Source organism: Telmatherina bonti (genome assembly GCF_933228915.1).
Source record: "Telmatherina bonti genome assembly, chromosome: 11".
NCBI lineage: Eukaryota > Metazoa > Chordata > Actinopteri > Atheriniformes > Telmatherinidae > Telmatherina > Telmatherina bonti.
The window spans coordinates 27,612,946-27,636,205 of record NC_136629.1 but is presented as its reverse complement, the minus strand read 5'-3'; the positions used below and the strand labels follow the sequence as shown (position 1 = coordinate 27,636,205).

The 23,260-nt window shown below is 41.4% G+C and overlaps 1 protein-coding gene across 2 annotated transcripts in view; it reads right to left on the bottom strand.

The window, feature by feature from the left end:
• The window catches only part of zmiz1a (zinc finger, MIZ-type containing 1a), a 78,098-nt gene that overhangs the window by 7,342 nt on the left and 47,496 nt on the right, over positions 1-23,260 (bottom strand). Inside the window, exons 4-9 of one of the 2 annotated variants that reach the window (XM_079249122.1) lie at positions 21,092-21,205; positions 18,612-18,717; positions 10,479-10,514; positions 2,117-2,252; positions 1,190-1,304; positions 853-1,073 (exon numbers count right to left, since the gene is read on the bottom strand). In XM_079249122.1, the coding sequence (XP_079105248.1) occupies positions 853-1,073; positions 1,190-1,304; positions 2,117-2,252; positions 10,479-10,514; positions 18,612-18,717; positions 21,092-21,205 (728 nt within the window). The remainder of the gene's footprint in view (positions 1-852; positions 1,074-1,189; positions 1,305-2,116; positions 2,253-10,478; positions 10,515-18,611; positions 18,718-21,091; positions 21,206-23,260) is intronic. The other variant, XM_079249123.1, reaches the window with a different exon arrangement.

Genomic DNA, 23,260 nt, shown 5'->3' with positions numbered 1-23,260 from the left:
AGAGGTCATAGAAGAAAAACGGGACAAACACAAAACCTTAACCCAGATGAATTTGGGTTTTTGTCCCGAGTAAAACCAAGAGTAAATCCTAAAAATGTCAATTTGGTCAGTTTTAGGCAAGAAAAAGACATGGAAATGTTTGGAAATAAGTAGTGGTTTGGGTTAAAATAAACCCTCTCACTGTTAACCACATGTTAGAACGTATTACTGCCATCTGGCTGGAAACCCTCACGGCAATCCCATCCAATGTGGTCCAAATACTATGTGAGCATGGCTGAACGGTGCTGCGTGATGCAAGTCAACAGCTTGATGCCTCCATTGCTGACTGCACCAAAGTAGAATGCAAAAAATATGGATAACTGTGGCGTGATACAATAAATATACACTACCAGTCAAACATTTGCACACACTTTCCCTTTAAATCCAGTGTGAAAGTGTGTTCAGTTTTTTCACTCATAGTACATATTTGTTGCTGCTGTGCTGCATTTATGCCATGCTGAGCACTGATTGTAAGAGCATCACTAAATACTAGTACTGCTAATAAATTTGATATTAAAATAATTAAAATGTTTATATTTAATGTTATGTTTGTGTTGCTCTCTTATCTTAGCTGATAACGTAGCCTACTAAAAAGTTCCTTGCCTCTTTTGCAAGGAGACTAAAATAAAAAAAAAAATACACAGCTGAAGCAGCCTGACAGCAATTTTCAACCAATTTTCCACTAATGCTGCAATACTGGGATACTGGGATGCTTTTATCAACAGTCATATTTACTATTCCATCTCTGGTGCAAAACATATCATTGTCTTTTCACATAAGGATGCAACTTTGCTGAATATTTTCATTTCTTACCTCCCACTGTACCCACCAGGACCACCAGGGTAGCCAGGCCTGCCGTACATGCCTTGCTGCATGTACGACTGGTTGGAACCTCCTTTGTTTGGAAATTGCTGCTGCTGAGCATTGAACTGGGGTGAATTGAGCCCTGCTGCACTGGCAGACATGCTGGATCCCATTGGGTTGCCCCCTGGATTCATATGGTTATTACTGTTTGCCATGGGATTACACAGCACCTACAAATAAGAAAAACATTTTTTTTTAAAAAACCACACAGGAGGGAAAAATACACATCAACTTAGTTTAATACAGCAGACATCACAGAGAAGATGCTTCTCATACACAGACATACCTGACTCTGAGATGTATTGGTCACACCCCACACTGTTGTAACCACAGATAATGACCCAGGGGGCTGGTTTGTGTTTTGCTGCCAAGGGACTGAGTCATAGGGAAAGGATCCATCACTGGAAAGTACAACAAAACAAAAATATGGGACTGATGTCACGTGTAGCTCTAAATGAGTTCATATTAAAACGTCTTGCAGTTTGTAACATCTTACTCTCGATCTCAATTCACATTTTGAGCCAAAATGTTTGCTAATGGGTGCCAATAGCAAAGATCCAAATGAGCTGAGAAGAAGTTGCTTGAACTCACACACCAGTAAAACTTAAACATAACACATTTTTCTGCAGTTAATATGTTTTTAGATATCAAGAGTTATATTGCAACTGGAATGTTTAGCACTCAGATTTAAAACAAATAACAGGGTAAAATATGAGGGGACTGCAACGTATAATAATAAACAAGCTAAATCCTCACAGGGATGAGGCAAGTAGCCAGTGGAGGAGGGGAGGAACTGCTTTTTTTGGAGAGCAGCTTGTTTTCACTAAGAGGTTAACTCTTGGAATGGACGACATGTTCAATATTTCCTCATAAAGGCACAACCTTCCCTTAAGATCCTCAGCAGAGGCAAACGGCACTCTTGGCTAACTCCAGGATTTTCTTGGAGTGGAAGAAAAACATGAGCACAGAGTGTTCTCCAAAAACATTACTTCACTTCAACTCAGTGCTTCAGCTCCACTTTCCAGTGATGCTGGCTCTCGTCAAAAAAAACAACAAAAAAAAACAGGCTGTGTGTCAGAAACGTGTGAGATTTGTGCAAGCAGCACCTCTTTCTTTGTTTCTTTTCTGTTTTTTTAGACTGACAACATGTGTTTACAGTAAATTAACTAGCGTTTGTTCATCATGTGGGACTCGTCTCACACACCTCACCGACCTGTGTGTGAGGCCGGGCTTCATGCTGTTCATGCTGGGCTGCATGGGGACTTTTCCATGTGGTTCGTTCTGCCTGTTCTTCTGGTGACGAAGCAGGAGGAGACGGCCCAGCTCCTCGCACCACGATGACAGCAGGGCTGCAAGGAAAAAACAATGACACACACACATGCGCATGCATGTTATTTTCTATCGCGTGTTCATGCCTCGTCAAGTGCATGCTTATGTTTCCATGTATAAAACATGACCACACAGACATCAGCTGAGTTTCACTGCTTTCTGTGCCTGCATAGAAATCAATAATCATACCCTGTTAGGAGTCTCAGCAGTGCTGCACTGACTTGTGTGCTTTTTTCTAAAGCCTCCAGGGGGCAGCCAAACGCAATAGAACTAACATTGATTATTTGCGTGTGTGGATTTCACAACAGTTATATCCAGTTATATCACAGCATAACTACCTGCAGTGTGAAATGTGGACTGAAATCAATCTGCAGCACAAAGGGCCTCCTAGTTTTTCTGCCACCGAGAGGCAGAAATGGAGCGTGAGAGGCAGACAGAGACAGAGCGACTGGGGTTACAGATACGATCAATGTAGGAAGTAAGAAACAGTGATATCTTCACTGTCCTTCACTTCCTCTGTTCAGCACCACCACTTTACTCTCAGTCATGTCTTCTCATATCTCCAGTATGTGATCAGAGTGTGCAGCTTTCTCACACACCTTAACAAGATTACAATTGGGATTTTTTAAAAAGGCTAATTTTCCTTTTTAAAAAAAAAAAAAAAAAATCTTATTTTTTAAAAAATATTTTTTAAAGAAGGTGCAAAGAAAATATAACAGATTGCTGTAACTTTGGCACTCAACAGCGAGTAGTGCCATCTATAACATCAGTGACATGGTATCTCGTGAATAAAAAGCCTCTTGTGAATGATTAGCATCTGATCTGACAAGTGCCTTCTAACAAAGACGATGTATAAAAAGGAGACGAGTGAAGGGAGAAGAAAGGGAAAAGGAATGAAGAACAAAGAGGAAGAGTGACAACATTTTCTTCTGGAGGGTGGAGAAAGCCAACCCTCCTAGTTAAAGAGGAATTATTCCACCCTGCCATTACGGAGAGCTTATCTCCCCACTAAATCACCACCTCCACATAGAAGGACTGTCTCTTCAGCTGGCAACCCACCATTTAGACCCAAAGCTCAAAGCACGAGAAATAGACTCACTTTGAGAGAAAAAGAAGAGAAAAAAAGTTTCTTATCATATCAGAGTCGCGATGAACTGCGGCATCTAACACCCTACCATTGCCGTTAAGTCAGCCATAAGAGTGAGGGTCTTTTCTGGGCATTGTACAAATTTAGAAAGATTAATAAGAATGTATATGACCTTGCTTTCACCTCACAGTTTGAAGCCCTGCAAACTTCATCATACAGCCACTAAAACAGCTCTGTTCTTCTCTTTACTCCATGTGAATGTCCCTCTAACATCCCCCCCCCGCCCCACACACACACACACACACACACACACACACACACACACACACACACACTCATCTCAGTCATTTCCACACACATTTAAATTCTTGCTAATGACATGATTCTGAAATATTCTTCATTAAGAAGTTTTGTTAGTGTCATTAGAGGAGAGGATGAGGCGCTGATGCCACGAGCGCAATCAGCCAACAAAAACACGAGGAGATAAAGTCAAGGTCTCCGTCTAATTACACTTCTCTTTCATTTTTCCATTTATTCCCATTCCATTTACGCTAAGGCCTTAAAGTTAAATCAGACACTTTATAATGCCGCGAACAGCAACCTGATGAAGACATGCCAAGGTCAACTCCTTAGAGGCTCTTTATTTAAGTCTTTTACTGTCTATAATGTCTTGTTATCTGCACTTTCAACAGCCATTTAAATCTATGCAGAGGTGAGCAACAAAATCCTGCAAGTCTCCTTACTGAGAGCTTGATTTACATAATTTTATAACAAACTAGTTCAGAATGAGAAACGTTTCCAATAGGCTCGATGATTGACAATATGTTAATGTCAATGCATTTAAAAACTATAAAGGCATTTACACTTTAATATCAGCAACATGAGCTGGAAGTTAGAGCAGAAAAAGGTGGAAGTTAATTAGTTGAAGTTAGCACTCTCCAACCAAAGATGGGGGAGAGTAGCAAAGAAAGAAAAGTTTATAGTATATACTCAAAACAGTGTGTCTATTCAGGACATTAATAATGGCAGGTGAGGTTGTCATGACTCTATGTAAGGGGAGCAACACCACCATGGCTAGTATCTCACCACGTTTTACCAAACTCTGCCTGAGAACTGCAAGTCAGTTAAAACATATTTCTCAGTGCAAAGTTGTTGAGTAATAAATTTTTTAACATGTCCAGCACGTAGTCATAATATGGTCAAATAATCTCATGGAGTCACTCCATGGAGATAGAATTTGAGACTAACCTGCTCGCTGTTCAGCACTGTCTGTTAGTTAAGATATGTGGATAATTGAGAAGAGGGGAATGTGACAGCGACAACCATGAGCGATTGAGTAGCTGCAAATTTGTATAAACTGTCACAAGACTATTAACTCTGTAATTAAAGAGAAAACTGATAAGACAATGATAAATACACCGAGACCTAAAGTGGGACCAGTCCAGGAATTTCTAAGACCAATTACTAGTTTTAGATGTAGAGGTACAATAGTTACTGTGCTGTTTAATTGTTGTTGGGCATTAAGAGCTGCTTTAAAGTCCAACGTGAAAGCCTCTCCAATGCCAATGAGCTTCTTGTTGTTTACACAAACTTTGGTGCTGAAAAAAGGCCATTTAAAAGTGACATTAAGGTGTGAAATATGCTAAGAAGTGAGTTTGAGTTTCTTGTACATATGAAACCTGGGAAGGTGATATTCCTTCAACTGGTTGGCTGGCACCCTGTTCCTACCATAGAAAGTGAAATATGTGCATATTGTTTCTGTGTATATTATGATCACTTCTGTTTAATACATCACTTAACGCTCGAAGCACTAGGGCTGTGATTTTGTCCCGATTAGATTCTGATTTTTTGGGTGCCGATTTGATTTAAATTGCGATTTTCATGATTCCTCGATATTGCTGAATTTTGTAGACTAAAAACCAACAAAAAAATGTACAAAACTTTTTTTGCTCATAATTTTTCTTGATTTTAGTTTGTAAAAAACAACACAGTACCCAGACCATCATTCTGCTGCTTTAATGCCCACGAAGACAAGTAAAAAGATCAATAAAAACAGTAAAAAATTACAAAAATTATGTAATGGATTTCTTTTTTTTTTTAAATTTCGATTTTTTCTTTTTTTTACCAAAAAAAAAAAAAAAAATCGATTTTAAAATTGTGACGCAAAAAAAACAGATATTTGATTTTTCGATTCAATTTTCCCACCCCTACTAAGCACCAAAGTCGAAAACTTGCAACAAGGACCTGGCTAAACGTAACGAAAGAGGTATTGAACCACTGACCATTTTCCACCTCTAGACAATGTAAAACAATTGGTAAGTGCAGGGAGGTTATGGGAGAGAACGGGGTCTATTTAAAGTTAATGAGTAAATCGAGTTTGAAAGACACCATGTGACACCATACCAAGTGCTCTGTGATGCAGAGTGGATTACACAGAAAACATGCAGCACTTTTTGAATGTTGACAAAGTACTTTTTTTTTTTTTTTTTGGCTATTTGTCATCTGTGATTTTGGAAGGGAATATGTTCCTCCTGAGGACCACTGGTCATCTACTGACAGTGAAAGTAATACTTGTTATGAAATCCACATCCACAATAATAACATACCGTACCTGAACAGCATATGTGGGAAACAACATCTCTGAGGCTTTACCTAACCGAGGCTGAGGAGGCAGAATTCAATAATTAGGAGTTTCTGGATGTGGTTGAGGCACCAAGCGAGTAAAACATGACAAAGGAAATCTATGGGCACAGCATAGGCCCAAATATATCAATGATGATTTAGCCACAGTACCAAATACTGCCATTATGAAGTCATATATCATATTTTAATTTTTTCTCATTTACAGCACACCTCAAAAACTTGAAAAACTCTGGCACAAAACATGTTAAAAGCAAGTGTTATCAAGGAGAGGTTTTTACAATTTTTGTTAAAATCCATTTGACATCCTGATTGGAGCCAATTGATTAAATACTTTAAAATAAAACAAAAATATGTAGCTGCACATGGACTGGACTGAAAAAAAACACATCGAATCATTTTAACTGACCCGTTCCAATGACTGGATGGTTATATGTCTATCAAACTCAACTGAAATTTGTACCTCCCCTCTATGTGTGCATTGTTCGAGCACAAAGTGTGCGCTCTAAGGGGCTTGTCACACTTGTAGAGACAAAAAAATGAGAGCCAGAGCCTAGCTAGCTACATTAGCTAACATACTACATCAAAATACGGTGAACCCTCAGGAGCAAACATTGCGTGTTTCTGCGCTTTTCAGTCGAGGCTTTGGTAGGAAGTCTGAAGAAAACGGTTTTTAATTTTGAACTGTGTATTTTGGAAAGTATGGCCTGCTTGAACCCTTTTTCCAGGATCTGTAACCTGCGTTTAAGTTCAAGTTGGGATGAACAGCTAGAACTACCCCTTCACTTTTTCTTTTTCTTTTCCTGACTGGAACACTGGCCGCTCTTGAAATGAAGCAGCATTTGCAAAGAGAGATGAACTCAGAGCTGCATGTGTCTTTACATGAAGAAAACGTCGCATCTAACTTAAAACGCTGGGTGTGGAGGATTTGGAGGCAAATCTGCAGATTATTGCTGCTTCTTGAAAATGTGTTGACAGTTTACAGGTAAGTAGGAGAACATGGAGATTGCTGCAACAGTGTGCAACATAAGGCATATCAAGAGCACTTAAATAAGAGGCCTGAAGGCATTTCCTTTAGTACTGAGTGGTTGTAGCTGGGGCACATTTAATGGACACAACAATAACATTTTATTGTGAAAGAAGAGCTTCTAATTGGAAGAGCTTGAACAAGGAACTCAGCTGGCATTTACACAGCTTTGGTGTGCTTCTAAAAATGAACATTACATTCATTCCCCATTCCTCAATGATCAACATTACATTCCCCCATTTATTTAATGATGCATGTCCCTGTCCTTGAGAGAAGCTGCCGTGAGCACATGCAAAACCAATGAAAGAGTTTATTTAAGCTAATCAGACCTAAAAAAAACCCAAAAAAAAACCAGCAAGCAGTGGCTGCAAAATGTATTAATAGCCTCATAAAACACTGAAGAGCTCTAAAGATTCCTACTAGATATGACAAATCTTTTAAATGTCTGAACTAAAAATCTGAGTGACACACTGCAGTGCCATCCACTGCAGTTCATCTAAAAAGTACAGTTGTGTTGAGGTGTTTTCAGTGTGTCTTGCCTGCCTTTTCGCCTTGCTCTGCCAGGACAGAAGGACATAAGCTGATATTCTCAGGAAGCTCTCCTGAATCCCTCCCCAACCAGCTCCATTTCCTAGAAGCTGGGGCTTTTAATTGAGTAATGCCCAGTAATGACATGTGGGACATATGGGTCCTCCACGCTCAAGCTGTATTTAATGCTGTGTGGCTGACTGATAGCAAGAGCTCTAGCTCATTCTCACCTCACTTCAGCCCCTCTGGGAGCAACAGAGAAAGAGAATGATCCCTGGTAACAGGTTGCTAGGCCCATTAACTAATGACAGAGTGTTAGTGAACATCCTTTTTACATGGAAACTCAAATGTTAATTACCATGAACTCTGATAGTGCTGCGTGTGCGAACATCTGCATGAGTCTGAGTGTGGTAATAGCCTTCTCTACAGAGCATTTCATTTGCCAGAGAAATCACGACAGCCAGTGAACACTTGAAATGTTTTAGCCTCGCACAGATCGGTTTGTGACGTGGTTGTAATCCCACAACGTTAATGTCCACCTGAAACATTTTAAATGTGAATCCTGTGATTATTAACATACCGGTACACACACCAGGGGGTCCTTCCTCAACAATGGTGAGCCCAGTAGCAGAGAAGTGTTAAGCTGGATTTAAACTCGCGCTGCTTCTGCGTAAGGTCAGTTAGGTTGCCACCGTAGTGTGCTTCACGTGAGTCCGTGGAGGCATGACGCACACCGCCTTCAGACCTGACATGCAGGGTGGTTACGTGGAAGTACTCCCTTGTGATTGCTCGGTTTGTGATTACATGTTTTCGGATTTGTGAAGCTTCTTCTGAGTTTGTGCACACAGAAGAGAAACTCACTCGGGTGCGAGAGCACATTTCCACTGCTTCAACTGCACCAGTCCTACTGTATGCAAACGCCGTGTGGGAACAAATCCAACTTTAGTGTGTTGGGTCATTCTCAGGTGTAAAGTACTGCAGAATCTGCTGTATGGTTACACAGACTGTCTGTGAACATTTTGGAGAGAAAACGCCAAAAGAACCAGCGTGCATAAAATTCCTGCTTTTGTGTTAGAACAAGCACATCTCAACATGTTTGAAATACAATATAATATTAGGGATGAAATAGCAGGTTGGCTTATCTTATAGCTTGGATAGCAATTTAAATATAAGTCCTACAAGACATAAAGACATATAAAGTCTTATAACTGTGACTTAATGTCATAAAATCAACTTAATATAATAAAGAACGTATGCATAAACAGGCACAGTGTCATTATTAAAAATAGCAGCTAAGTACTATGATTGAATTCACTGAATCTTTTGTATTACAAAGATGCCACACTGTGCCACTACTGGGTCTTATTTCACTGTTGTTGGCATCCTAACCAAGCAACCAGCTCATTCCAGTACAGGAAGAAGCAGCTGAAAACAGAGAACAGCAAACATGTCTGGCTACAAGTGCACTATGAAAAGTAGTAACAAACATGTTTGTTTCTTTAAAATCAAATGCTAGAAAAAGGCTGCAACCCGGCAACAGGTAGACAAGATCCTAGGATTTGTTTATAACTACAACTGCAGCAGCTAATGAGGTTTGGCAGTTTCCAATAGATCTCCGGACTGAAATTCTTTCCTGAATGATTTTCAATAGGAAATAAAATTCCGCTGGAAGAAAAGTGCCCCCATGTCCTCTTGGGAATGTATTTATGACACCATGATGCTGATTTGTCATTAGGAAAATGTCATTAATATGGTATCTCTTAAGCTGAATTCAAAATAAACTGCTGTAAAGAAGATGTTACTTCCTTATTGTTGCAGTAACAAATAGCAACCATGAAGAGTGCTGAAGAAAACAGAGTGATGATAAAAAAGCTTTTTCGTCGCTTTGTATAACTGCTCTGCTCCTGACAAATTTAAAAAACACAAACTTAGAGCCTTAGTTATATCCAAAACTGGGCTGCTTTGCAGAAAAGTTGCCAAACAGAAGTTTGCTCATCTGTGGAGGCTTTAATCAGTGTAATCTTCAGATGCAACATGCATCTCTGCCTTCATGCAGAATATTTTCACCTCAAGTCTAAATATATGTCTGTGGTCACAGCAGGTTCACTTCCATTTGACTGACATGTAATACTGTGCAAGCAGGCAGTTCTGAGGAAGTTTTGTTCTTAATAACACAAGCAAAGAATAAACTACTACATGAAAATGACACTTTCTGAGCATGAATACTGCAGCTGTAGACAAAGAAGCCTTCTGAGACAATGTGTGGGATGATAAAGAGAAAAAAAAAGAAGCAATTTATAAGAGATATTATAAGCAGGGGTCTGTAGAACACCGGCAGATAGGTCTGCACTGTGTGGGCACAAATATTATGCAAAGTAAGAGTATGGAAGGGAAATAAAATCCTTTGAAATGAAAATAAAAAAAAAAGACATGCTTTTTGCCAAAGTGTAATGGAAGCCATTTAAGCAGTCAATGATATCCCCCTTCCTGCCCCCTCTCTGTTAAGCCAACTTCTTCTAAGAGAAGAGCATATCAAATGGGCTTTAGTCTCAACAGCTCGGAGGCAGAACAACTCAAACATGCCCCGCAGAGAGAAAACTCTGTCAGAAATCACACTCAACCATAACCACTTCGTACCAATCCAAATATGCCAAATCCGAAACTCGGACTTAAAATGTGTGATATTTTATTGGATTATTTTTCTATGTTGGTTATGTTTATTGGCACTGGAGAAAACAGTGCCGTTTTCACATCTGGCGGATTTGACAGATTTCCATCCACATCTTCAGGCACTACACCAGGTATGAGGATAAACAGGGGGGGAAAGGAGAGGGTGGATGGAAGGATGCTGGACGTAGGAGGACAGGTGGAGATGGAGGGAGTGGGCAGATCCCATCCTCCCCGGGATGTGTGTGGGTCACAAGCAAGCGAGATGCTGCAGCCCAGAAGGGAGGGTAGCTCTACCTGAGTCACTCTGACATCTCCTGCAGGTGCTGGTTTCTGTGGGGTTCAAATTACACATTTTTAAACGGGGTAGAGGTAGAAGAATTAGCACAAACACCAAACATAATGCAGCATGATGGCTACACCTGATCACAGGTGCACAATAGTGGACGTCGAGTGGGAAAAGTGGAGGCTTTTGTGTTGCAAGTGGCCATCAGAAACAAGCAATTCAAGTTATTTATTTCTTTTTGAAAATGTTTTTATCTTGTACTGGCCATTGAAAGATAATCTGAGCCTACTGCAAAGGGAAAAAAAAAAAAACATCTGGTAGAATTTTCAAAGATGTTTTTGAATGAGTCAACTAGTCTTATTTTATGTCCTGTGGCAGAAACAGTCAGAGGGAAGTACTACAATGAAAAGCCTCTTATTTAATGTCATCGGATATACATTTAAAACAGTATTTAGCAAACAAATGGGTTGTCTACTTTCATTAACAGCATATGGATCCTAAAAATGCTCCAATGAAATGAATTAGTTCGTATTTAATCAGACATTTACATGAAGGAAGTACTTAAAGCATGTTTAAGACACACTACTTTACTTTTGAATGTGTACAAATTAGAAAAGAAAATCCTTCAAGATGGTGAAAATTATTTCAACTGTTTGTAAACGACCAACGTATTTCCTTTCATTATTGTGTTTCTACAAGTTAAACCTGTTGCGCTTTGATTGCATTTTTTAGGAGTGTGGGTTGTTGCCCTGAACAATGGCACGACAAACACGCGATTGGTCCATCTGTGTCAGAAATCCTGTTAGTCAACACGTTATTTCTACAGTCCCAACTTTTCATCTATCACAACTGACACGACAATTACAATAATCCCACATGATCACACAATCAATAGCCACATTTAAAAAAAAAAAAAAGCAAATAAATCCATGTAAAAACAAAAAGCACAGAGGTATGAGGACTCATGCAAAAACAGGCGGGAAAAATTACATATGGAAACAGAAATCTGTGTTAATGAGTAAACAAACGCAGTCTGTGTCAGGGCTTTGTGAAGATGAGCTAATAGAGGGGATCAGAGAACAGCAAGCTGTGAATGAACTGCTCTTATCAGCCACGTGCAGCTCCCCACCACTGGAGGGGAACTAGTAAATATCACATGCTTCATTATTCACAACTAGACAGCTACTTGTGTCAACTTCCACAACACATCTTTTATCTCACTCTGCTGTGCCTTCAATGAAACCATTAGGCCGGATAAAAGACTAAGCAAATCTGAGATTTTTCTGCACACTTCTTTAAAAATATAGGGAACACTTTAGTTTTCAAAACATCCAGCAGTGGCTCGTTTACATGCAGATTTCTTAAAACACCTTCACTGAAGCAATGAGCGGCTGAGAGACAAGAGCTGAGGTACTTCCTGCAGTCCTGCTCTGCAGCCTGAGGCTCTGAGAGCCCCACCCTCCCTGTTATCAGTACTTGCCATCAGTTTGTCCTGCAATAAATTCCTTCCTCAGTTGTCAAACAAAAAGAATCTAAAGCAACTTCACTCACTTGCTTTTTTGTGGAGGGAGGGGGTGGGGGGGGGATGTCAGGCACGGCAATGAGTCACAGCACAGAAAAAACAGACAAACTGCAAAAACAGACGTAGGCTACCACACACACGCAGACAACTACGCACATGCATACAATTCAGTCAAAAGTCACCAACGAGTTGCTAAACAGTCTGATGGGGACTCAGACTGCTGTGGGAAAGAGGCCACCAGCACGTGTGCAGTAAGTGATACAAAGCAAGGCATTGGAGAGAAAGGAGGAAGGCTGAGGGGGTTTCTGTGAGGTTGAGGATGCAGATGGTTTCAGTGGTTAACACCCTGTGCAGGCTAACAGGAAGTGCTGCAGCTACACGACAGCTAGGTGGAAGTCATATTGTGTTATGACATTCTAGGCCAGCTGAAGACTGTGGTGCTGTTTGTAGGAGCCATTTGCTAATTAACTTGTCAGTTTTAAGGTTAGATTAAACACTGATTGAACAGCCTGCAGCACGGTTGTGGTTTTTATAGCCTCGCTGCCCTTTTCTCATTCAAATTGTTTCCCTTTATGAGACACACATCTGGCAGCAAGAGGTACATTAAACACTTCTTAACATGACTGAAAGACTTCAGCAGAAAGCTGGACTGCCTATGTACTCATCTAACTGCATTGTCCTTCCGTGTCTTCACTTCTCTCTTCCTCTCCTCTCCTATTTCCTAATAAGTGGACAAGCAAAACAGGCTCAGGCTCCAAGCGCAGGCCAGCTACTTAAAAAACAGAATCCACAGTGTGAAAGTGGGTCATCTCCTGACAGAAACACTCACAGTAACACTTGCACTCTGAACACTAAGATAGTTACAAGCTCTTTCAAGTGCCATAAACTGCAAGAAATGATAGATTTCAAGAACACATCACTGTGGAATGATAACAAATTGTTCATGTCACATTTAAACTAAAACTTCAACTATAAGGAGGAAAAGAAGTAATATATATTTATGTTTATGTGTAAAGCTTGCACTAAAAAAAAGCCCAATCAGGAGAACTTTATGGCAAAGCAGCAGGTAGATCAACCGGTGATCAGCTGATCTGCAAAGATCTTGTCTTTTGTGAGCAACCAGTATTATAACCAGTAGTTTAAAGTCACATCAGCACACCAGACAGAATCTCAATGAATTTATGGCTGCAAGCTGCAACAGAGAAAACAATGACAATACACGGTTTGGGAAAAAAAAAAAAAAAAAAAGAGTGCTTCTGCATTCTGAACTGAAACCATCTGCACTAGTTCTGCTTCACTTACAGCCTATTCTAATTGCATTGTCTTAGACCTATATTTGTTGCTCTTTGGCTACCTCTCATTCTGCCCCATGAATGATAACACACTCAAATAATACAGTTTTCTGCAAAGACCCACGTGTACAGCAGTCACATACAAACACACTCCACCGCACTTACCCACAGCCAAGCAAAATCCCTGCACATCTCATCTCATTCCCTTCATCGTGCAAAGAAAAGACTCAAGTGTCACAAATGCTCCTGCTCCTACAGAGGCCAGTGGCAACTCTCAAAGCTTTAGCTGCTTCTGAGTCTCCTGCCAGCACCTTATCACTCTCACTCTCTGTACATATCCTTTACTCTGCACACTCTTTCTTTCTGTCTTTCTTACTTCCTCTCTCCTCTTCTTCTGTCTCCTCCCTTGCTTCTCTGATCTGTGTCTTTCCCTTGTCCGGCGTCTGCACAATGCACATCAATTATTCAGAGGCAGTCTCCCTGTTTCTTCAGCTTATCCAATCAGAGCAGGGCTCTGCACTAATGGGCTCCTGCTGTACCTGCTACCGACTCCGGCAAGAGGAGGAGGAGGAGGGGAGGGGGCGCGCGAGTGGGAGGGATAGACAGAGGGTGCAGTAGAGGCAACAGAAGAGGAGGGAGGATGAGAGGGAGCGATAAAGACAGCTAGCCAATGCAGACAAACAGGAGAGGAGATTGAGAGGGCAAGATATTCTAGTGTTTCCCACCTTTGCCGTAACTGATGTTTTCAGTCTAGTTCCATTTCCCTTTTTCTCTACGATACTATACAGTGCAGCGGAAAGCACGTGTGTGACATGCAACGCTGTGAGAAGTCCAAAGAGGACCAGAAAAAGAAAAAAAAAAACAATAAAAAAAAAACCCTCCAAGCTCAGTTTGCAAACTTGCATAAATGGGCGGAGCTTAACATGCTGCTAAAGCTGGCTGAAAGCTGATGCATGAAGGGAGGAAGTGGATTCAAAGAACGACAAGTAGTATGTTATATGGCTTAACAGAGAGGGGATTCCTGCCAGTAGGAGAATATAATCTGATAACATCCTCCCTCTCTTCATCAGATACCACTTTGTAAATCTAACTAGCAAGACACGTCAGAGACGAGCAGAGCATCCGACAGCAACAGAATCAAAGGAGGGTGAATCTGAGTTCATCTTCCCTTCTGCCTACTCCCAACACAACCCAACGCGACAACGCAGCCCAGCTGCCACCTAAATGTTGAGCAGTAACGTGTATCGTGCCACATGAGAGAAGGAAAGCCCACAACACACACTCCACCATCAAGACTTTCAACAAATATACAAGTACAATTCAAACACACAAACACAACAGAGGCTTTCTTAGAAATTTAACTTTAACAGGCTGTTTAAAAAAAGAAAAAAGAAGTAAGGTGGGGCGGGGGTGTTCAGATCAGTCAAACCAGTACAAAAGGAGGATTTAAATGATTTGCTCATCCAGTTTTGACAGCAAAAAAAAAAAGTGTTGTTTGGAGTACGACTGCACTGCCGGCAAAGTTGGGATTTCACAAAATGACTTAACTCACAGGTGTGTAAAACCACACCAATTAAGCAGCGAGTGGCAGAGGACCCCCTCAGCTGGAGGCGGTGGATTGCAAGCCACATGTATAAGTACTTTCCCTCATGAGATTTACTTCGATAAACTTTATAGTAAAGTTCTGAATGTAGACGTGGGGTTGCAAAGGGGTTTCATCATCTAAAGCACACCGCCGGAGAGAGTCAGAGGAGAGGACCGGCTGCTAAAAATAAACCCCGTTTCCTGTTAATAATTCAGTGCAATGCTCTTACTCAGCAGTAATTAAATATAAAAGTCTGTAAGGTTGATTGGGTCGGAAACAAAGGATGCCTACACTTTCCTCCAGCTCAACACACACACACATACACACACACACACACACACAGAGCTCAAAGATGGAAAGAAAGTCTGGGCTAGAAAATCAATCGAGTGAAAGTAAACTGAAGCAGATAAGTATTAGACTGTTGTCAGCTAAAACAAGAGAAGCACTCATACACTGCACGAAGGGTCGACACAGAGTCTAGTGGGAGTGTTTATTCTGAGTTCGTCATTCTCACGCTTTAGTTGCTGATTTATGGGCGTTTTGTGCTTCTGAGTTGTGTATCGTGTACTTCGTGGTGTTGATCAGAGGACACGGGGTGAGTTACAACCACACCCTGGAAGTTATCTGTCAATGTTGACACAGCGGCTGTTTTTCCTGATGTGTAACAGCAGGATCACCTTGTGAGCGTGCTCTGTTGACTGACTGAGTGCTGACAGTTCTGCCAGCACATTTCCTTTTAATGTCACATGTGAATGTGAATGAGAGGGACACAACCGAGCTCTCAAAGCAGAGCTTTGTTCTTTTTCTCTTGTGCACTCATTCTTAACCAGCTGAGGGAGCGATATGCAGGAAACATCAAAGCCAGATCAGCTGTGTAGATACAGGTACTCTGAAAGAAATTATTCTCTGCTGGTAGTAAAGCGCTTGTGTGATACCAACGTAAAAAAACAAAATTATTTCCTTGAACAACAAGCAGCAACACGTGTTCAAGTTAACAATAAGGATGATTACGGTAAGTAAATTGTTATCATTTCAAGGGAGCTAACTTTGAGTTCAGAGCAGGTCTAGTCATGTAGAGAAAGATAACACATTTAAGATTGAACTCAATTAAACTGAAGTAATTAAACATTAAATGAAGTTAGCATAAAAAGCAGATTGCATGCCATAATGAGCATTTTTAAGGTTTACTAGTGGGGCTTTATCTTTGTAAAGACAACGTTATAAGCTGGATGACAGACTGGCAGATTCACTGAGGCTGGAAACAGCAAAACCCTGGACAGATTATGTGGATAATCTGATTTGTTGTCTGCTGAACTTCACAGTAGCCCAACAACTCAGCCTGTTGCAGTTGTGCGTATCTGTAGGGCAGCTGTACACCTAGCATCTGATGAACCTCTAATGAGCTGGAAATCTGCTGGTAGCAGACTACAGGTTATTAGGAGCAAAACATAAACAAGGATTTAGAAGTGGATTTATTTTAACCCGTTTAAAGACAGAGCCTTGCAGTACAGCGTTACTACACAGCAGCTAAAACTCTGGAGTCGGTCTGTTACACACAGAAAACATTTACAAAGGCAGGTAGGACTGTAAACGGGAAAAGAGATGTGTGTTTTCTCTGCTCCAACAGTTAACACTGCTAATGCTACATTGCCTAACAGCAGATAAATCTCTCTACTGGTTGATTCCAGATTAGAGCAACACAATAATCCCCCCCAGGCTTCACTGCAGGGTCACAATCTCCAGACAGCTCATCAGCAGTAGCCTGCTGTTGCTGAAAATTCAACACTTTATTTGACTGGTCTCACAGGGCAGCAGTTCATTCTTTAGTGGGATGCTCACAACTACCCTTTTATTGTGAGTTTATGGGTGCAGATGATGACAAACAAAACATGGATATCTAAATCGGAAATTATTTAGTGATTAAGCTCCAATAGGTTCTTTAAATTTTCACGTAGTAGTGAAAAAAACACAATTGTTAGATCAATTTTTTATTAGACTGATGGTTTGAAAGAGAGTGTCAGTGTGATTGATCGCACTCTCAGTCGGCCTTCTTCCCCTGAGGAGCTTACAGACAACATCCCAGACTCCTTGGCCCTGGTCTGGGCTCTCAGGTGTCAGATCTGTAAGCCTCTGTCGTCATGCAGACTGTCAAGTTTTACTGATGGTGTAAAATTAGACACATCCATGAACTCATGCGAGTTGCTAAAGATGAAGAAGCAATTGCTAAATAATTCTTAGTGTCCTTATTTTTGGATCTCTTTGTGTACATGGATAAACATCACATCTCCTCTGTTTTTCCGTCAAACCTGCCGAATTTGTGTCTGTTTGTTTAGACAGATGTCCCTGTGAATGAGATAGATGTCCGGTGAGCAACATCCATCCTGACTCACATCTGCCTCCCACCCCGACAGCCTTCCTGCCTCGTCTGATGACTGGCAGCATCATATCTTCTACATAATTACACTAAAGGTCCCATTTGTCCACTGTGCATAAACGGCTCCTCCTGAAAGTCAGTGTTGCTTTCTATTAGATCCCAGAACCATCAGCAGGCCTTAAGATGATGATTCTGACTGGGAGTCAGGCCCAGCCAGCCTGTCCGAGCCATGCCTGGACTGCAATCGCATTATCCTGACACAGGACCACAGACAGAGAGAGAAATACAGTAATCAATATTGTATACTGACGTCTGTCTGACCACTTAGCATCCTCCCAACAAGATGCTTCCCGCCACAACTGAAATAGGATATTTGACCTAAGTAAATGTTGTTATCATGGACCATGAGAAGAAAAAACAAAATAAATGTATGTCAGGTATTTGAATGTGCTGTACTATGTGTGTGAAGCTTAAGGGTATTTCAGAGCTGTAGTCTCACTATCCTGCATCAGTTTGTCAGAAAAACAAAATGAAAGAAACTAAAAATAAAAACAAACAAAAAAAACAAAAAAACAAAAAACAAAGTGAAATCACAAATATTTGACTCAGTTCTCTCACATACGTAACTGGTAAGAAAAGGTTTGTCTGCGTTCTGACTGGCTGGCAACAGCTTTGTCAGGTCTCTGTCAGGCAGAGTGAGCGGTCCAGCACACATCAGCGACACCTCTCAAGCCATCCATCTCTTTCTTTCCCTCACTCCTCCCTCCCGCCTCTGCACGTTTCACTTTGACAAATGCACACGAATGGGCCGCTCCTGCAGGACTGTGGGAGGCGGGGAGGGTAGGTATGGATCGGGGGAAATTGGATTTGATAGATAAATGTCTGAGGATAGCATTACTGCTTTCTCTCCCATGCTTCGTGTGTGTGCGTGCGTGCAGGCTGCACATACAAGTGTGGGCTTGTGCAGAAAGATGGTGGAGTAGACTGTTTTTCTGAAGCTACCACTCAGACAGCTCATCTCAATAGCCATTAATGTTTAATGGGACCTAAAAATATCTTGACATTATAAGACTCTATGGGTGTTTGTGTGATGTCTGTGGTTGTAGTAGTTGGTAGATATCAATTGTTTGATATGTATACCAAACCCAGATTTATGGTGACGTTAATATGCAGGTTTATTTGCTTTAAAGTGTTGAACGGAACAAGTTAATTAAGAAGCTATACTCACTTGGTGTAATTAGGTAAATAGTGACTTTAAGCTGTGGTTTAATGAGTGAGATTTGGTATAACTGCTTTACAAGACAGCAGCAGCAAATGGCATGATAGATGAACATGCATCTGCTTGCATTTTGTGAAAGTAAAAGGTCTTACCAGCAGACTTAGGAGTGAATTTGTCCCGATTTGCAGCGCACACCGCAAGCAACCTGTAGCCCAGGTCCAAGTCAAACCCCTGCTGAGCAGCGACACGACTCACCACCTGCACAAACAGCAACAGGTCATGAGTATAGCAGCTGTCTTTATAAGGTATAATGCTTAATACAAAACGTCTGTGTCTTTCATGAGTAACGATTGCAAATTAAAAACCCCAAAGCAAAACAACACACAACTGGTTCTGGTTGAGGAATCTCTATCCTATCTTTTTTTTTTTTTTTTTACATATAATTCTGAGGCCCTGCTATCATTAAACTTAAACTTGATTTCTCCCTCGAGACGTGCATACTGTGAACACACAAGCACAGACACAGAGATTTATGTGCAGTCTGGAGCCTGGACTGCACCAGGGATCCACGGTTAAGGCTGCAGCCTCCTTCAGGAGCGGGGACAGAGCCAAACCACAATTGCCCTGCAAAACTTCACTGCAAGAGCAAAAAAGTTCAAGTTTATCCTGAAATAAGATCAGTCTGGTTCCACAAAGTAAACAGTGTCACATGGTGAAAAGGTTGTAAGTTTAAACTCACTAAACAGAGCAATAAAATGTGGAAATGACACGCACTGGGATGAGATTTGATATTGCAAATGAGCGCTTATGTCTAGCTAAACAGATCAGCTTGATGATAAGTGTCCATCGAAGCAGACAAAGGTTAAACTGTTAAAAAGCGGTTGAATGTTTATGAGAAATGAAGCAGGACCCTTTTAGACTCCACAAGAATATTATAGGGATGCTCCGTGTTGTTAAACTGGACTCAGGATACAGGCGTAAATCATTTTTAGAAGAAAGCTCCTTTGACCTCAAGACACACATTAGTATTAACACAATCAGCTGATGTGCCAGTATGATGTGCCCTGTGTTGCATAAAATGTGCTTGCTTGAGCACTGAATGAATAAATTAAAAAAGCGAACTGATGACAATAATTTCGTTTATTGGATTGTTTTAATCAGGTGGTGATAACATATAATTCTACTCTTCCATCGAGGGCCTATGACATTTATCTGACACTGTTCAGGAGGCAACGGGATGTCAATATAATCTATTCAACCGAATCATTTTATGCAAACAATCCCAACAAACGGTCAAACCATGTTGCTGTCAATCCTTTAATTTTCTGCGTGAATGACTCTTCCCTACAGCTTGTACAAGGCAGGCAGCCAGCTAAAGAGGCTAGCATAGATTCAACATGGATTTAACAGTGTTTCACCTCATAAGCCTTTTTCAGCTTAATCTCCCTCTGAGGAAGTACATCCAGGCCCATATTTCTGTAAATATGAAAACGGAGCCCGTGGAGTTGCTGGAGGGTCAGTGGGCCACTCAAACTCATGTTTACAGTTTTTTTTCTTCTCGAGAAAAAAAATTAAATCATTGCTGAAACGGTCATATTTTGAAGACAAATCTAAGTAAATTATGTGGGTGATTTTTAAAAAAAAAAGTGTGGGACTACACAGGAATATTCATGCAGTATATCTGCTGACTTTACCCACGCTCTTGGCGAACGGCATGCATAAATAAAGACAAAAAGCCATGGTAATCACCAAGTACAAGCTTATGACGGCACTTGTCATATTTTATTGGCTCTGAATCCGGCATGGATGACCTCCACATGCGCAACTCTGAAAATGCGGCTCTGCACGAGCAAACATTTAATCAGCAGTCGTTTTTAAATTTCAGTTCGGCGCAAAATGCTTGGAAGAATAAATAAGACTTGTTGCGTGCAGTAATTCACTAGATAAGCAGCAGTTTATTCTCCGAGCTGATGGAAGGAGCCCCATGCTGAGAGGTATCTCGGCAGAGGGCCCCATTGTATAGCTCTTTATCAGCCTCTCAGAAGCTTTTGTTGTCATTTACACAGTAATGAGCATTTATCTGTCGGCTCACGTGAACACTTCAGCTGGGAACAATACCCATTCAGAGTCCCAAAGACTGCTGTTAGAAGTAAACATGTAAAATACTCATTTAAACATTCAGTCTTGCATACATTTGAGTGCATGGTGCACACCAGCAAGCTGGGTATGTGCCCAGATCAGTGAGGTGGAGTTTAACTGCAGGTGAGAACCAGAAGAGACTGGCTACAAAAAAGATAAAACTTTCTTGTTTTTATTTTTGTAAATATTTGTATACAGATTTTACATGGAAAGAAGCAATAGCCTGTCCACATCCCATAAGAAGAAACAAGAATTAATTATAACACACATTTGTGTGACTAAAGCTGCTATGAAGTTGTTTTTATTATAATGTGTAGGAAAAATGGAGACATAACCCAAACATAGACAGGCTAACTTGCAATGTCTCCATATGAAATGGACACATTGGTCCGTGTTTTTCCCCCACGTGTGCAGAATCTAATTACTGTTTTGCTTGTGTCTCCTAAAAAGTACCTGAAAAACTCAACTAAAACCATAATTAGTGTTTTCGTACCGTCAGACATCCCATGAGACTTTGCTCGAAAGGTCGCTGGAAGGCCCGGGGATCTCCACACCAGTCGAGTAGCTCCGTGGCAGCTGAGTGGAAGTTGGCCGGGTTCTGTAAGTGCTGTGCAAACAGACAGAGTGGAGACCATCATTACAAACAATGAGAAATAATGACTGTTATTTTTCTCGCACGTGAAGTACAAATTGGAAATCCACTGGAACCAAATGCTTTTCCAGCCTTACATTCTCCTTGCAAACTGCCTTGATTTAATGTCTTGTGTTTCTGCACAACCCTGTGAGGACCTCGACTCTTTCCAATGTACACCCACTCAGGGCTCTGCTGCATTGTGGGAAGAAGATCACACCCTTATCAACAATGATGCCAGTGTTTCTTGTTAATCTCTCTTGGCAACACCCATCCCTCACCCCCATGACCCACACAGCAACCGGATCGTTCCCCTCCAATCTTCCTCCTCTCTCTTCCCCTCATTCACTGCCTGTTTTCAGAGTGTAACAGAGCCTCGGCACCAGAAGTCCACTGGCTGACTTGGCCGTGCACAAAGAAAACAACCTTGGTCCTGGCAGCTATGTGTGCAGACTCAATACGAGCCGTTGGTGTGTTGTCTAATCTCTTTCAGTCTCTGTCTGTCTCTCTCGCTTGTTCACTGGGGCCTGAAACAGTTGAGTCTTTTCTTCCCAGTGTCTGAGGGCTACTGAGTCTGGCAAGACACAATAAGCGGTTTTAAAATTGGGCTCCCTTTCTTCACGGCTCAGGAGGTTAATAGCTCTGAAATGGTGCAGAGCTGCAGCTTGCTCGGTTGGTGAGATTGAGCCCACTTGAAAGCATTTATTATTCTCATCTAGAGCTGAAGCGTCTTGTTTTGTGAGTTCTTGCAGAGAGGGTAGAAACTATTGTCTTTTTGGGGCAGCAGAGGTGAGCGGTTTTTAAAGAGTGGCTTTTTTGACCACATGTGACAAAAAAAAAAAAAGGAGGGGCTCTTCTTTGCGATGTGTCAGGCTGGGGTACCCGCCCACTGAGAAAATCTCAGTGAGCCTCCAGTGATATCATGGGCTTCAAGAGAGGCCTTGAGTGACTCATCCTTTGTGATGAGAAGATTAGCCATTATGGAGTTAGTTGTGGACCCTCAAAGGGGTTTGACTGATAATGAGGAAAAGCAGAGAGACAGAGAAAGTGAGAGATGCCCTTGTTGAGTAAGAGGGCGAAAAAGAGCCTGCTCTAGATGAGTGATATGATCTGGCATTATTGCTGCTTGATGGGAAGGCGTATCAGCCTCCAGCTTGAGAAGAATCAGAACTAGCACAGCAGGCGCTGTCTATCCAGATCTGAACTCACGGCTCTTCCTGCTGCAGCCATCGCCACCGACTCTGCCTGACAACCTCCACTCTGGAGTGAGGGGGAGGACAGTAGAGTGAAGTAGCTCTGCTGAGTTTAGGAGGAAGGAAGGGGCATGAGCTGGTCCTGTTGTTACTGCTGTTGAGGGTTGGATGAGGACAAGAGCGAGGGAGGTGGGGCATGAGCAGCGCTGTTGGGAGGCTTCAGCACACAAACAGCCAGACGCTTGACAGATTGTCCTCTGTGAGATAACAGGCTGATTTGCTCCCTTTCCAGGCCAGCGTCAGATCAGGCTGTTCAGTGCTTACCTGGCTCCATGAAAAACAACATAACACATGGCTCTCTGCCAGCAGCTTTCCTCAAACTAAAACAACACCCTGCTGGCAGAGCCGTCACAACTCGGAGCTCTCTGGCTAACACAGCTTCCTTTGAAGTCTCCTTTACTATGAGCTCTTTTACAGCAAAAGCTGAGGAAAATCTAAACCGAATGACAATTACAACATTTATTAAACCCGACACTTTAGATCCAGCTGTTTTGGGCTTATCAGCGATGCAGAAATGCATATAAGGGAAGGCTTTTTCAAGTGAGTAACGTCAAATCCAACAAAATTTCACCAAATTCAAAAGACGTGATATTCAAATAAGGCTTTTCTGAGATTATGACATCAACACATGGCTGCATGCAATCAAAGTAAGTCAGTTTAGAAAAAGGTTATTATGGTGGAAAATAAGAGGGACAAGAAGAAACAGAGAAAGAGGGATGTGTCACCTTATAATCACACTGTGAAAGCCTCATCATTCTCTGATTTAGTCTAAGGCATG